We start from the raw sequence: 14,884 nt of genomic DNA on the forward strand, positions 1-14,884 counted from the left end.
GGCCCATTTATTTGCATTAAATATGTAGAGTAACTAATGAAATAAATAGATGTTCAAGCCAAACGTGTGTTAATTCTAATGACCAAGGCCACATGATGCAGTTTTCAGTTTTGAAAGTTGATAATAAGCGATGCTCTGCGGGGAGGGGAGGGAGAAGTTTCGCCTAGGGCACAAATATCCTTGCACCTGCCCTGACCTGCAGCCGCCTGGCTCCCTTGCAGCACTGGGAGCTGAGGAACAGGGCTCTGATGTGACTGGTCCCAGTGCCCACAGAGGTGTGGCAGAGCAAGGACTTGCACCTGGGTCTCCTGTGCTGCCCATGGGGCCAGCCTTCCTCTAGGACATCCCACTGCAGCCAGACTCTTCTCTCACACCCACCCCAGCACCCTCTGCTGTGGTCCCTTCCTCGGCCCCGGTGCTGCTAGGCTCAAGGTTTGACAGGAAACCCTACACGCCTCCCCTGGATCCTCTGTGACCCCCTTTATTGCTCCTCCTGGAACTCCCCGTGGAGACGCCAGGCCAGGGCGGGAGGCCAGGGACTTCTCCAAGGACCAGGCTCTGCACCCAGCCATCTGCTCCACCTAAGGCCTGGGGAGCCCAGTCTCTGCTTGGCAGGCCAGGCTGAGCTGCCCTGAGCGTCCCCCCGGGGCTGCGCTGCTTGAACCAGTTTCCGAAACCCTGGGCCTCCCCGCCCTGGCTGTGGCACCTGGAGCTGGCAGGGAGCCCTGGCACGGAGCTGAGATTTCAGTGCCACCAGCCAACGTGCTGCAGCATCAGCCTGGGGGGGAAATGTACCCAGGCAGGGCACTCAGCTCCATGCTGATGTCAGCTCAGCCAGGGCAGTGGGAAGGAAAACCCCCTTCAGGCTGGGGCAGGGACCCCAGGGCCTCCCCCCGACATGGTCCCTGAGTGAAGAGCCCTCCCCCCCTCGCACTGTCAGAGCCCCCCCTCCCACCTGCACAGTCCCTGAGTTCAGAGCCATCCTCCCTCAGCTCTCACCCTGGGTGCAGGGTCCCCCTCCGCAATGTCCCTGGGCGCAGGGTCCCCCCCCTGGGAATGTCCCTGGGAGCAGAGTCCCCACTCTGCAATGTCCCTGGGTGCCGAGTCTCCCCCCGGGAATGTCCCTGGGAGCAGGGTCCCCCCCCGCAATGTCCCTGGGTACAGGTCCCCCCCCGGGAATGTCCCTGGGAGCAGGGTCCCCCCCCGCAATGTCCCTGGGTGCAGGGTCCCCCCCCCGCAATGTCCCTGGGTACAGGTCCCCCCCCGGGAATGTCCCTGGGAGCAGGGTCCCCCCCCGCAATGTCCTGGGCGCAGCGTCCCCCCCGGGGAATGTCCCTGGGCGCAGGGTTCCCCCCCGCAATGTCCCTGGGTGCAGAGTCTCCCCCCGGGAATGTCCCTGGGAGCAGGCCCCCCCCCAATGTCCCTGGGTGCAGAGTCTCCCCCCGGGAATGTCGCTGGGTGCAGGGTCCCCCCCCCGCAATGTCCCTGGGCGCAGCGTCCCCCCCGGGAATGTCCCTGGGAGCAGGGTCCCCCCTCCGCAATGTCCCTGGGTACAGGGTCCCCCCCCCGGAATGTCCCTGGGAGCAGGCCCCCCCCCCAATGTCCCTGGGTGCAGAGTCTCCCCCCGGGAATGTCCCTGGGTACAGGGTCCCCCCCTGCAATGGCCCTGGGAGCAGAGTCCCCCCACACACTGTCCCTGGGTCAGCCCCCCCCGGCACATCCCTGGGCTCCGGTTTCCCCCCCCGGCTGTCGCCCGCAGGGTCCCCCGGGGCGGGGCCGCGCCGAGCAGCCCGGCCGGGCTTAGCGGGGGGCGGAGCGGGCGGCGCAGGGGCTGCACCTGCCGTCGGAGCCCTGCCCGAGCTGGCAGCCCGCGGGCGGGCGGCGGGGCTATGCCGGTGATGAAGGGGTTGCTGGCCCCGCAGAACACGTTCCTGGACACCATCGCCAGGCGCTTCGATGGCAGCCGTGAGTCTCCGCCGCGCAGCCGGGGGGGCCGGGCCGGGCAGAGCTGGGGGGGCTGCACCCCGGGGCCGGGCAGGGATGGGGGGGACCCGCCTGCGCCCCGGGGGCAGGCAGAGCTGGGGGGGCTGCACCCTGGGGCCGGGCAGGGATGGGGGGGACCCGCCTGCGCCCCGGGTTTGGGCGGGGGGTTCCTACTGGACAATAGGGTTGGACTCTCCGGGCCGGGCTTAGAGGGACCCCTCTCCTGGGGCTGGGTTACCTCCGGAGGAAGCTGCTCCCCCCCCCCGCCAGTAGCAAAACTGCGTCTGGGGCGTGTCTGGGGGGGGAGGTATCGATACCAGGGATCCGTGACCTCAGCCCCAGGCCAGCTGCCCTGCGTGACCCCCTTCTGCAGCTGCAGGGTAGGGTCAGTAGCAGGGATTCCTGGCCACACAGAGCCCCCCACAACCCTAGGGCTGGGGATTGATCTTCTGTTGTTGAGCCAAGTGCAATGACCCCCTCCCCCGCCCCTGGCCCTGCTAAGGAGGGGGCCTGTGTGTGCCTGTGCTGGGTCCCCGCAGACCCGGGGGGTGGGGAGGGGGTGTCTTCATCAGTGCCCCTGGATCGAGGGAGCTGCCAGGCATGTCCCCTTCCTGCTGCTTCTGGGAGACTGCTCAAGGATCCCCAGCCCATGGGGGCTGCCCCCCGCCCAGCCCCCCATGCTGACCCCAAGCCCATCCCGGCATCCCCTGTCCCCCCACTATAAAGATGACTGGTAATTTCCAAATAACACTGCTCCTCTCTGCCGCCGTGGGGGATGGGCTGTGTCCAAGTGGCACCTGGGGGTGTGAGAAGGTTTGGTGTGTCTGGCCAACGCTGAGGCTATTTTGTGTCACCCCACAGCACCCCTGGGGAGCAGTGATGGCGGCCGGGTTGCTCTCCCTGGCCAGGATGGGCCCATAAGGCCCCGATTTTGGCATGGGTATTTTTATGAAAAGTCACGGATGGGGCGCAGGCAATAAAGAAGAAATCGCGGGTTTAATTTTGCCCATGCTCTGTCGCCAGGGGCTGAAACCCGAGCCCCACATCTGGGGCTGAATTATTGGACTTTTTGAGGGGTCGTGGTGGTCTCGTAAAATCATGGCCTCTGTGACAGATTGGTCGCCCAAGGGCTAAGGCGGGGACACTGGCGTAACAGCCCCCAGTGAAGGCGGGGGCCTGGTTCTCTCTCTGGGCACACTGCTCACTCCTACCCGCATTGTGCATAATCTGTGTGTGGCCCAGAGAAGGGGAAAGTGTCTTTATAGCTTCCTGCTGACCTGTCAGTTGGTGGAAAGTGTCAAAAAGCCGCAGACCTCATCTGCCCGTGTCCTGAGAGAGCTTGGCCTGTTCGGAGCCCTCGGCTTGGGTGAACCCCACCACTGGAATTCACAATACAGCCTGTTTAAAGTGCTGCCCCCCAGGGGGAAAGTGTAGTAAGCATGGCTTTTTGAAAATCAAATGCCATATTGCAGATGCAGGGATTTTCCCCCTAAGAGGATTGTGATTTAAATACTTCCAGAAAGATCAATGAAAACTAATTTAGCATTTCCTGGGGCCCCCTGACAGCTTTTGCTAATGAAACCGTCCTAACCCCTTAGGCCGGTGCAGGGAGCCAGACACTGGCCTCTCCTTGAAAGACTGTCCCAGGAGGGAACCAGAGTCACTGGGGAGATAACTGGGGAGGCTTAGAGCACTGAGCCCCCCACTGCGGAGCCATAGCAGGGTCTAGAATTATCTAAGTGTGGATTAAACTGAATATTGTTTGTGTCGGGGCAGAGGGGAGCACGGCCTGGATTTCAGGAGCCCAGCCGGAACGTATTGTGTTAGAGCACATTGAGTCTTTTGTTGTCTTGATGGACTGGAGGGATTTTGTACCAGGTTGTCTCAGACTCAGCACCAGGGACAGTTACCATTGGCCTCCCTGCCCCGGCCCACATGGGGCGGGGAATGGGACTTTGTCAAGGGTCCATTTGGAACAAGGGGGCTGCATTTTCTCCCAGGCCACCACAGCTCACCCCAGGCAGAGCACAGACACCGGACACCCAGCTGACTTGGGGCTGGCTAGCAGTGTAGATGGTGGGGCAGGCACTGCTCAGGTGAGCAGAGTAGCCTAAGGTTTATCCCAGAGGGTCTCTGGGTGTGGTTTCCCGATAGCCACAGGTGGCTTGTTAGCCCATCTCAGGCTGGCGGCTGGGCTAGGGGGCTGTCTGGTTTGGCTTGTGCTGTGGTTTACGTTAGCACGTCCCAGGCCAGCCACAGAGGGAGGAAGTACCAGGGAGCACCTGGGAGGGGAGCAAACGGCCGAGGGCTGCTTATGGGGCTGGCGTGCTTGGGAAAGGGTAGGTGCAGAGTGCACCCCATGGGTCACAGCAGCTCACGTACAGGGTGGCTCTTGCTCACCCCAGAGTCCCAGGGAGCAGCTGCTGGCAAACTGCTGAATTCTCCCCAGCAGAAAATTGAGTTGAACACAGGTGGGGTTTTTGTTTTTTGTGGAAATTTTGGTTTTTTTTATGAAAAGAACCACCTGAAGTTTTCTAGTTGCCAAAAGCTGAGACTTCTTCAAGGTCAGATTTTCATTTTTTTGAACAAATCTGCCCAATTTCTTTTAAGTGGATATTTTTTGGTGAAAATTTCCATTTTGTCAAAGATCCCTTTTCTGCTGAAGAGCCTGGGGACTTTTCTGCTGGCTGTGCAAGGCTGGGCTCCTCCGCCAGTCGCTCGTCTGGGCACCAGCTGCTGAATGCGCAGGCCAGGTGATGGCAGATCTGCCTGAAGGAGCCCCCCTCAACCCTCTCTGATCCCAGCCCCGGCACTTGGGGATCCCCTTGCTCATGTGGGGAGATGATGTACGTTTGGGATGGAGCCATCCCTGGTTGGTGCCGTAGTTAATAACCTAAGACAGGCCCAACCATGGCAGATCCGAGCCTCTTGGACTCTGCAGGAGGCTGGGTCCCAATGCGCAGCTGGGACTCTCTGAAGGTAATGCCACATGGGACCGGAGGGACCCTCCTGTCCAGCCTGACCCCCAGTCTGTGAGCTGCTGGCACAGTGTGTGGCAATGGCAGACGGCCACTCCCTGCGTACCCAGCACCATGCTGCAGCGGGAGAGCTGTGCTGGCGAGGATGGGCTGTGCCTGGGTGAGGGGTGGGCAATGGGGCACAGCTTGGGCCCTGGGAGCTGGCTGGCCGGCGGCCAAGAGCAAGCAGTCACTGCAGCTGTGCCCAGTGGGCAGAGACAATACAGATAAAGGCACATGCAGTTACTGCCGGGCTGGGCGATCGGCTCCCCTGCAGCCGCCAGTCCCTGCAGCCCAGATGTTTCAGACAATGACACGGCTCCTGCCCACCCCCAGTAATTATATTTTCAAAGCCCATCCCCCACTTGGCTCTCAGTGCACTGCAGCACAGGGCTTTGTTCCCCCACACGCACCAGATATTTGCATAACGATCTGAGCTCCCAGGAGGAGGTTGCAACTGGGGTTAGGAGAAAGGAGCCAGGACTCCTGGGCTCTGTTCCTGGCTCTGAAGGGGGCTGGAGCCAAGACTCCTGGGCTCTGTTCCTGGCTCCGGAGGGGGCTGGAGCCAGGACTCCTGGGCTCTGTTCCTGGCTCCGGAGGGGGCTGGAGCCAGGGCTCCTGGGCTCTGTTCTAGGGAGTGGAGTTGCCTGCAGGGTCCAGGAAAGGGTTAACCCTCTCTGGAGAGGAAGCAGATTTGCCACTAAGGGCTGCCAGGGCTGGGAAGTGCTGACAGGTTCTGCTCCTTGAGTCCTGGCAGAGGGTCTGGGACCCCTTCAGCCGGCTGAAGGCAGGGCCAGCCCTGGCTCGTGTCCCAGCCAGACGGGTGGCACATCGTCCGCTCACCCGTCACTTCACTCCCTGCCACTGATGGGGTGTTGGCACTTGGTTTGCTGGGGGCATCTCGCTGGGCTCAGACATTAGAAACCACCAGAGCCTGAGTCCTGAGAGGCTGCAGTGTTACTGGTGCCACCCCGGCAGCATCTCCCCGGCCGTACATGCGCAGCTCTGGGCCATGGTACCGGGGTAACCGTCGGGAGGCACCCTGTGCTGTCAGTGTGCATGGGTCAGTCGGCAGGAGGTGGCACCGAGAAGGGAGGGGCAGTGGGCACGGAGACACAGGTGAGGCACGAGTGTGGGGCCATTGCCCCCAGAGCGACAGCAGAGCTGGCCTGCACCAGGGCGAGGAGCAGGGAGCCCGGGGCCCACTTGGGGAGAGGCTCCCCGGGACGCTGTGTTTGCGTTTCCAGGGCAATGCGCTGCTGGCAAGGCTGTTTGAAAGACTCTCGGCTTCAGGCATCAGCGTGTCTTTGATGGGTTTGATGAGACCTGAAAGGGGGCTTGTCCCAGCAATGCCTGGTGCTAAATGAACCCCGGCTGAGTGATGCCACCCCCCTGGTGGCACCCTTTGGTGCCTGGGCAGCACAGGCAAGGGCAGCAGGCCATGGGGTAGGAGCCTGGGCTATGCTGTGGTGGGGACCCTGCATTGCCGAGAGCGGAGCCTCTATAATTCCCCGCCCCGGCCAAGCCAGCAACTCTGGCTCCAGGAGCCAAGAATTTAGCCATGGCCCTTTGATTCCCCAATGCCTCCCGCTTTGAGCTGCAGCAGTGAGGCCCTGGGGCCTCCCCTGGCAGGGGCAGGCGGCTCAGGAGCTGGGGCTTTTTTCCAGCCATGGCCTCAGCTGTCCTTGCTCCTGCCCTCGGGCCGCAGGTGCCATCGCTGCCTGTTGTCATGGCAACGAGTGCTGTCGAATGGTGCCGGTGCTGGGCTTACAGCCCCTGAGGCGCTGGGCTACAGCCAAGGCACCGCCGGGCTGGCATTAGCCTGTGAGCCACGTGCACACTGGGCGTGGTCACCGCTCTGGCCTTGGTGGGTGGAAACCAGCCCACTGACCCTGCTGGCTGCACAGGCTCCTGTGCACTCAAAGCCATCTGTCTGCGCTGCCAGGGAGCCCGCCAGCACGGTGCTGGGCAGCGCTCCCACCCAGTCACCAGCAGCCCGGCGCCTGGGGCCGACTGGCGGCAGCGAGGCTCGGGGCTTGGCCACTCTGGTTCATGCCCCCTTGGGCCCCGGAGCAAGGCTTTCCCGGCCTAGCGCTAGTTAGGCATTGCACGGGCTTCTTCTCGGTGGTGCCGGGGCAAACGCTAATGATCCAACCTTACCACCCTCTAGCATCTTCTGGGACCATGCAGGGCCTGCTGCCGACCTGCACCCTGCCTTTAGGATGCTGGAGTCTTCTCCTGCTTACCCTGCTGTGAGCAGACACCCGGCGTGGCAGGGACAGGCCCTCAGAGCTGGGCTCATCTCCCCACACCTTGCTCTGTGCCCATGGCAAGCCCCCGGCTGCCGTGCCTGCGGGGAGCCCTGGCACAGCCCCCAGCTGGGTTTGTTGTTGTTGCTGTTAAGCTGCCTTAGCCGTGCCGGGGGGTGGAGGCACCAGCTGGCGAGGGGGAGGTGCGGCTCGCTTGGCACCACAGCTCTGTGAAGATGGAAGCCAGGAGCTATATCTGGGCTCCCGCGCTCACCTTCTCACTGAAAGGCGAGGGGCAGGGCATAGTCAGCTCACCCAGGCAGGAGAAGAGGCTGCAGCCCACCTTGGCCACCGTCATGGGCGCGGGGGGTGGGCAAAGCGAGGAGGGGCCCTCAGGAATAGCAGCAGGACGTGGCTGCACAGGGTACTTTCTGTGGGGTCACCCCAGGGTTGGCGATGTGGCTCTGCTTGGCATGGAGGGTTCAGGAGGCTGGAGGGGGGCAGGGCCAGTGCTGGTGATGTACGACAGATCCCTAGCCCTGGCCCTTCCTCGCCCCAACTGCCCCCCTCATCCTAGGTTCATAGATCCCAAGGCCGGAAGGGACCGTTGTGACTCAGGCCAGGGACCTGCCCCACGCTTACCCTTCTGTGGGCAGACGCCCTAATCCTAGAACAGAGCAACAGCCAGCCTTGGTTTCTAAATGATCCACCATGACCCCTGGTGAATTGTTCCAAGGGTTAATTGCTCTCACCATTAAAAACTTACCCCTTCTTCCAGACTGAATTTGTCTAGCTTCCACTTCCAGCACTTGATCCTTTAGACCTTCCTCTGCTAGACTGAGGAGCCCATGATTAAATGTTTGTTCTTCATGAAGGTACTTGCAGGCTGTGACCAGATCACCCCTTAACCTGCTCGTTGGTAAGAGAAATAGCTCAAGCTCCTTCAGTCTCACTATCAGGCAGATTGTCTCACATTTGAATCATTTTCATGGCTCTTCCCTGACCCCTCTTCGATTTATCAACCTCCTTCCTGAACTGTGGGTACCAGAACTGGACACAGGGTTCCAGCAGCGGTCGTGTTAGCTCTTTTGCCCCAGCGTCACACTGGGAACTCATGTTCAGCTGATTATCACCCCCCGCCCAAATCGTGAGTCTCTGCTTCCCAAGGTAGAGTCCCCGCCCTTGTGTGTGGCCTGCATTCTTTGTTCCTAGTTGGCTTCATTGACATTTGGTTGTATTAGTGTTTGCTAGCACCCAGTTTACCAAGTGATCTATCACTCTGTATCAGTGACCTGTCCTCTTAGCTATTTACCACTCCCCAATTTTTGTGTCATCTGCAGCCTTGATCAGTGATGATTTTATGTTTTCTTCCAGGACACTGATAAAAATGTTAAATAGCGTAGGGCCGAGAACAGGTACCTGTCGGACTCCAGTGGAAGCAAGCTCCTCAGGCAGTGCTTTTAAAACTCTTGCATGCTAGTTATCTGGAACTGCTGTTTTAAAAATGTCTGACTTTATTAGCTGCTGTTTAACATCCTCCTGAGATGCTAGTGGAATGGAAAGAGAGTTATCTTATGACACGACTACATCACAGCTTTTTCCCAAAATACAGAACAGAAATATTTATTTAACGCTTCTGCCTGTGATGCTGCTGCCTGGGGGAGCCAGCTGAGGTCACTCAGTTAGGGTGAACTGCAAACAGAACGGAGCAGCCAAACCCCAAATGCTGGTGGATGTTACATTACTTAGATTTACGCAGCCAGCACAAAACAGCTTCAGTATGACCATATAGATTACTCAGAAGTCCAAACAACGCAGTTCCCTTAAAGTACCCTCAGGCCTCCATCCAGACACACATGTCAGATATGATGATGATTCCTGAAATTTTATCTCATCATATAAAAGAAAAGGTTCTTCCAATCCCAAAGGATCAGCCACACATCCAGGTCCTATTATAACTTAGATCTTACACAAAATACACGCTTATAGCCAATTCTTATTAACTAAGCTAAAATTTATTAAAAACAAAAAGAGAGAATGTTGGTTAAAAGATCTATATACAGACAGACTTGAATTCAATTATTGAGGTTCAGATACATAGCAGAGATGAGCTTGTAGTTGCCAAAAGTCCTTTTAGAAATAGTCCATAGGTTATAATCCAATGTCCATATTCAGGGTGACTCCAGTCAGTGACTGGGGATCTCAATCCTTGTGGCTTAAGGTTTCCCCCTTTTGAAACCCACGGCAGATCTGAGATGAAGCAGGATTGTGTCCCAGGGTTTTTATACATTTCCTGCAGCCTTTTGGCCTGAGAAAACAGGAGGCTTAACTTTCCTTCTCCTAAACAGCCTGGCAATTAGCACAGGATAATTTATCCATTAAACAGTTCAGATACAGGTTACCACAACCTTCAAAGAGACATAGACAATACAACTATTTCACTCAAGTGTCTTCCTGAATGTTAATATTCTTTTTTGATCTTTGAATCAAAACTATAGCAATAGACAAGACTTGTTTGCTTACATCACAAGACCTGAGCAAACATCTACCCTTCTACTTCTAACAATGCCAGCTGCATTTCAAAGCTCTGTTCATTTACAGATATTCCTAACCAGTCTCTAAAGTTCGGCCATGGGTAGGTCAGTCTGTGAGTTAATTAACTCTTTCTGGCCCTGTCATCTTTCAGTGAGATATTATATCACTCAGAACGTCACACTTTGCTGCATTATTACTGAGAATTCTACCATTTCCATTTAGTAATGGATCAATGCTATTGTTAGGATTCTCGTTGTTCCTAATATACTTACAAACTCCTCCTATTTCTGGCTCAGCAAGGATGGGGGTGTCTCTATTTGTTAGAGCAGGAAGGGGAGAGCTGGGAGCTGAAATTCCTGGGTTCCAGCCCAAGCTCTGAGAAGGAAGGAAGGGGGGTCTAGTGGTTAGAGCAGAAGGGCCTGGGAGTCAGGACTCCTGGGTTCTATTCCCAGCCCTAGGAGGGGAGTGGGGTCTAGCAGGTTTGCGGGAGGTGGTTGGAGCCAGGACTCAGGCAATGGTCCCTCTGATTTTTCCCATGCATGTGTGGAATGAATTTTGTTATGTGCACCAATATGGAGGGGATGTGCAGCAGGGGTGGGGCCGAGGGGTTTGGAGTGTGGGAAGGGGCTCAGGGCTGGGGCAGAGGGTAGGGTGCGGGGGGGAGGTGCAGGCTCTGGGGTGGAGCCAGGGATGAGGGTTTCAGGGTGTGGGAGGGGGCTCAGGGCTGGGACAGAGGGTTGGGGTGCAGGCTCCTGGGTTCTATCTCTGGCTCTGGGAGGGGAGTGGGGACTAGTGGGTTTGAGTAGGGGCAGGGCTGAGAGCCAGGACTCCTGGGTTCTATCCCTGGCTCTGGGAGGGGAGTGGGGACTAGTGGGTTTGAGTGGAGGTGGGGCTGGGAGCCAGGACTCCTGGGTTCTATCCCTGGCTCTGGGAGGGGAGTGGGGACCAATGGGTTTGAGTGGGGATGGGGCTGGGAGCCAGGACTCCTGGGTTCTATCCCTGGCTCTGGGAAGGGAGGCTCAGAATGGAAATGCTTCCCAGGACCCCTTTGGGGCACTAACCTGGCCCTGGGGGGTTGGGACCTCTTTGCTTCTTTCCAGACAGCAACTTCATCCTGGCCAACGCTCAGGTTCACCGCGGCTTCCCTATCGTCTACTGCTCTGACGGCTTCTGCGACCTCACCGGCTTTGCCCGCACCGAGGTCATGCAGAAAAACTGCAACTGTTGCTTCCTGTACGGGCCCGAGACCAGCGAGTCCGTCCTGCAGTTCATCGAGAAGGTGCTGGATGGGAGGCAGGAGTACCAGACTGAGGTCTGCTTCTACAAGAAGGGCGGTGAGTGGGGCGGCGGGCGCACGACTTGCTGCACTCATGGGGCCCAGCCCCGGCCCGTACACTACATGGGTCCCCCACGGAGAGGACCCAGCTCCAGGCCCTTAGCCAACAGCATGGCTGATCCTGCAGAGGAAGCTGCTCCTACCGCGCCAGGCCTTCCATGTAACCCATGGGTTCAGTGTGTGTCCTGTGGTTCTCTCTAGTGGCTGGCTGATGTGGGGATAACAGCCTACTACTGCTACCAGGTCCTAGAGTTACTCCCATAACTCACTTCTTAGAGCCTCCTGCTTTTGGGGCTGAAGGTGCAGAGTTGGGTCCCTGCTGGCTGTCGGGTTGGGGGGCTTCCGCCCCAACCTGGTCTCGTAATGGGAGTAGTACTGACTAGCCCTGCCTGGCGGCGGTGTGGGGTATTGGCCTTGGGGGTGATTCCCGGCTCAGCTCCTTCCCCTCCTCCCCCCAGGAGCCGCCTTCTGGTGCCTGCTGGACATCGTGCCCATCAAGAACGAGAAGGGGGAGGTGGTTCTCTTCCTCATCTCCTTCAAGGACATCACGGAGAGCCGGGGCAAGAGCCACCCGGGCGACAGGCGAGATGGTGCGCCCTGGTCAGGGGCAGGAAGCAAGTGGGGCTGGGGAGAGAATGCCAGAGGGTGGAGTTGGGGCGTGAAGCGAATGGGGGAGGGGACAAGCCAGTGTGGTCCTGGTGGCATCTGCTTGGAGCCAGGCTGGGTCCCCATGGCACTGGTCCCTGAAGGCTGGGCCTTTTCCCGAGGGACCCACCAGCCCGGATGCTCCGTGGATAGTCTTCGCTTGCTCAGGTGGTGAGGAGTGTGAATGAGAAGGGGGAGGGGGCCTTCCCAGGGGCATGCAGGGAGGCAGCTGGGATGGGGCCCAGTCCCAGCGCACCCGGCGCCTGCCCCCTGCCCCAGCTCTGAGCACTGCCTGAGCCGCTTTCCACCTCTTTCAGAGAAGCACCGGAGCAAGAAGGCAGGGAGCTCCCACCTGCGGGTGGCACGCAGGCAGGGCCGGACGGTGCTGCACCAGCTCACCCGCCAGTTCACCGGCAAGGAGAGGGGCGAGATGAAGATCAACAGCGTAAGAACCCGCCCTCTGCGTCCACGGCCTCCGTCCGGCTTTGAACCACCCCGGCCTGTGCCTCCGGCGGGGCACCGTCCCTGCCTCTGTCCTGGGCTGCTAGGTCACCCGCGGTGCTGCAGTGAGCTAGGTTCTGCTTCCTGCTACCTGTCCACAGTCCCCCTGTGGGTGTCCGGGGGCAGGGGGCAGTGACGGCCCAGGAGCTGCAGGGACCCCCTACCCAAGGAGCCCCCCAAGCCCTGCGGGCCAGCTGCTGCCAGGCAGAGGGAGGCGTTTACCCAGCGTTATTCTCCGGTGCTTTGTGCATTAGCTCCTGAGACGGGGAGGCGAGAGAGCAGCCCTGTTCCCAGGGCTGTAGCCTCATCGGGAGCTGGATTAGTGGCCCCACGGTAGAGCTGTTAGCCAGGCGTTGTGCAAGTGGACAGCAGCGCTGGCCATGCTCTTGACTGCCAGAGCCATGGAAATTTGCACCTTTAACTGTTTTGGGCAACAGCAGGCGGCACAGGTGGATTATTGTTAATAGCATTAGTGTGAAATGAATTTAGAGGCTGTAATCGGGTGTTCTGCACCTGGCACATCATAATGCCGCTGCCAGCGTCATCTTACACCACCCTGCGCTTCATGGGGTGCTCCGTACAGAGCTGCAGCTCCCAGATGTGCGAGCCCTGCGTGGCGGCATCTGGGCCTGGGTCCCCCTGCAGCGTTGGGCAACGGGAGCACCAACTCCTGCATGGAGTCCTGGTGGGGCCTCTCAGCAATTGCCCTTCCTGTTCTCCTCTGCTTGCTGCTCTGAGTGAGCAGCCCCAACCCGATCCCCAGCCAGCCGGGCCTTCCTCTGCTCGCTCATCTCAGGAGGGCTGCTCGGGTGCCAGCGCGCTGGTTTGTTGTTGTAGGGTTGCTGGTGGAGGGCTAGAGGACAGCAGACTGATTTGCTCCCTCCCCCCCGCCCCCAGTCTCTGGCCTGCCCCATTCCCCACCCGATCCAGCCCGTGCCAGGACCCCCAGACCTGGCTGCCTCCAGAGATGGTTCGGAGCAGGGGCTGACTTGAGCAGATGCTGCTCCAAGCAAATGGCACTACATGTCAAGGGTGGGGTGGGTGGGGAGGGGGGAGGATGGAAACACCCTTGTCTCTATGACTGGCAAATCGCCTCCGAGCCTGCCTAGGGCAAACTGCTGATGGCGGGTGTCCCCTTGTGGCCCGCGGGACCTTCACCAAGCCGGGAGCCACCCGGCAGCCTGGATTCGCTCCCCCTATGGGGCTGCCAGACTAAGGAGCTTTCGGGAAGTGCAGGTGCTGAGTGGTTAGTGCAGCGGCTGCTGTGGTTGGGATTATCCCTTGCCTGATGGGGTGACAGAGAGAACCACACACCCCGCCCAGCACTCCCTGCATTACCCCAGTCTCCCTGGGTCAGGTTATGCCTGCAGCTGGCTGGCGCTCCTGAGGGGTGGGAAGGTTGTGCTGGGCTCAGAGTGGACGAGGAGGTTGGTGGGTGTCAGGGCGTCTCTGTGTCCCTGTCCAGGGATCCTGTCCCGTTTGTCAGAGCAGCTGTCTGGGGCACAGGCCTGGTGCTATTTGTAGCAATCTCTGCTGCAGGCCCCTCACCCTGGTATTGGGCCTTGTGCATCGTGCTGATAGCCATGGGGGACTGTCCCGCCCCTCCCCTCTGTGCCTGACCCCCACTGGACGTGAGTTTGCTCCCACCCCCTGCAGAGGTCACCCGTGCTGGCTTCACAGGTCCTTGGCTGGATCCCAGCTAGTGCCAGCCTCTGTGCGGTCTTCCTTCCCCAGAGCGTGTTTGGGAGCAAGCCGTCCCTTCCTGAGTACAAAGTGGCCTCAGTGCAGAAATCCCGCTTCATCTTGCTGCACTACAGCGTCTTCAAGGCCCTGTGGGACTGGCTCATCCTGCTGGCCACCTTCTACGTGGCCGTCACCGTCCCCTACAACGTCTGCTTCACCGGCACCGAGGACAGTCTGACTGCTGCCCGCAGCACCATCGTCAGCGACATCGCCGTGGAGATGCTCTTCATCCTAGGTAGGGCTGACGCGGGGCTGGGCTAGGCTGTGGGGGCCTGGCACAGGGGAGGTCACTCAGCACCTGGCGGTGGGACTGCAAGTAGCTGAGATGACGTCGAGGCTGGAGCTCAGCTCTGTGCCAGGGGCACGTATCCACGAGTGCTCAGAGTGCTTGTTGCAGCTCTCCCACATCCCCGCCCCCATCCCCACTCTGGGCTGGGTCTGAGCTCCCAGGTACCAGGCTGGCGTCTGCCCCAGGGAGCAGGGCCCTGCAGCACGGGGTGCGGCGGGGGCCAAGGCTGGCAGCTGTGATCAGGATTCTGGCTGCTCCCGCTGGCGACCGTGTGGGACAGTGACCAGGTTGAACCTTCTCTGCAGACATCATCCTGAACTTCCGCACCACCTACGTCAGCCAGTCGGGGCAGGTGGTGTACGACTCCCGCTCTATCTGCATCCACTACGTGGCCACCTGGTTCTTCGTGGACCTGATCGCAGCCCTGCCCTTCGACCTCCTCTATGCGTTCAATGTGACCGTAGTGAGTGCAAACCCGGGGGGGGAGTAGAGGGGCTGGGGTCTCCTCTGTCCCGTCTCCGGAGGAGCCATCAGGGTGAAGGGAGAGCAGCAATCACAGTGACAGTGGGAAGCCGCCCACCCAGCC

General features: G+C 59.6%; 1 protein-coding gene across 1 annotated transcript; it reads left to right on the forward strand.

Moving 5' to 3' along the window:
- Nucleotides 1-1,889: 1,889 nt before the first annotated feature.
- On the forward strand, nucleotides 1,890-14,788 carry LOC142045816 (voltage-gated delayed rectifier potassium channel KCNH4-like). The gene is made up of 6 exons (XM_075059795.1): nucleotides 1,890-1,965; nucleotides 10,885-11,118; nucleotides 11,579-11,710; nucleotides 12,083-12,210; nucleotides 14,001-14,244; nucleotides 14,604-14,788. Exons 1-6 carry the CDS (start codon nucleotides 1,890-1,892, stop codon nucleotides 14,786-14,788), a joined length of 999 nt encoding a protein of 332 aa, XP_074915896.1.
- The last annotated feature ends 96 nt before the right edge of the window (nucleotides 14,789-14,884 follow it).

Source organism: Chelonoidis abingdonii, chromosome 21 (genome assembly GCF_003597395.2).
Source record: "Chelonoidis abingdonii isolate Lonesome George chromosome 21, CheloAbing_2.0, whole genome shotgun sequence".
In the NCBI taxonomy this organism is placed as follows: domain Eukaryota; kingdom Metazoa; phylum Chordata; order Testudines; family Testudinidae; genus Chelonoidis; species Chelonoidis abingdonii.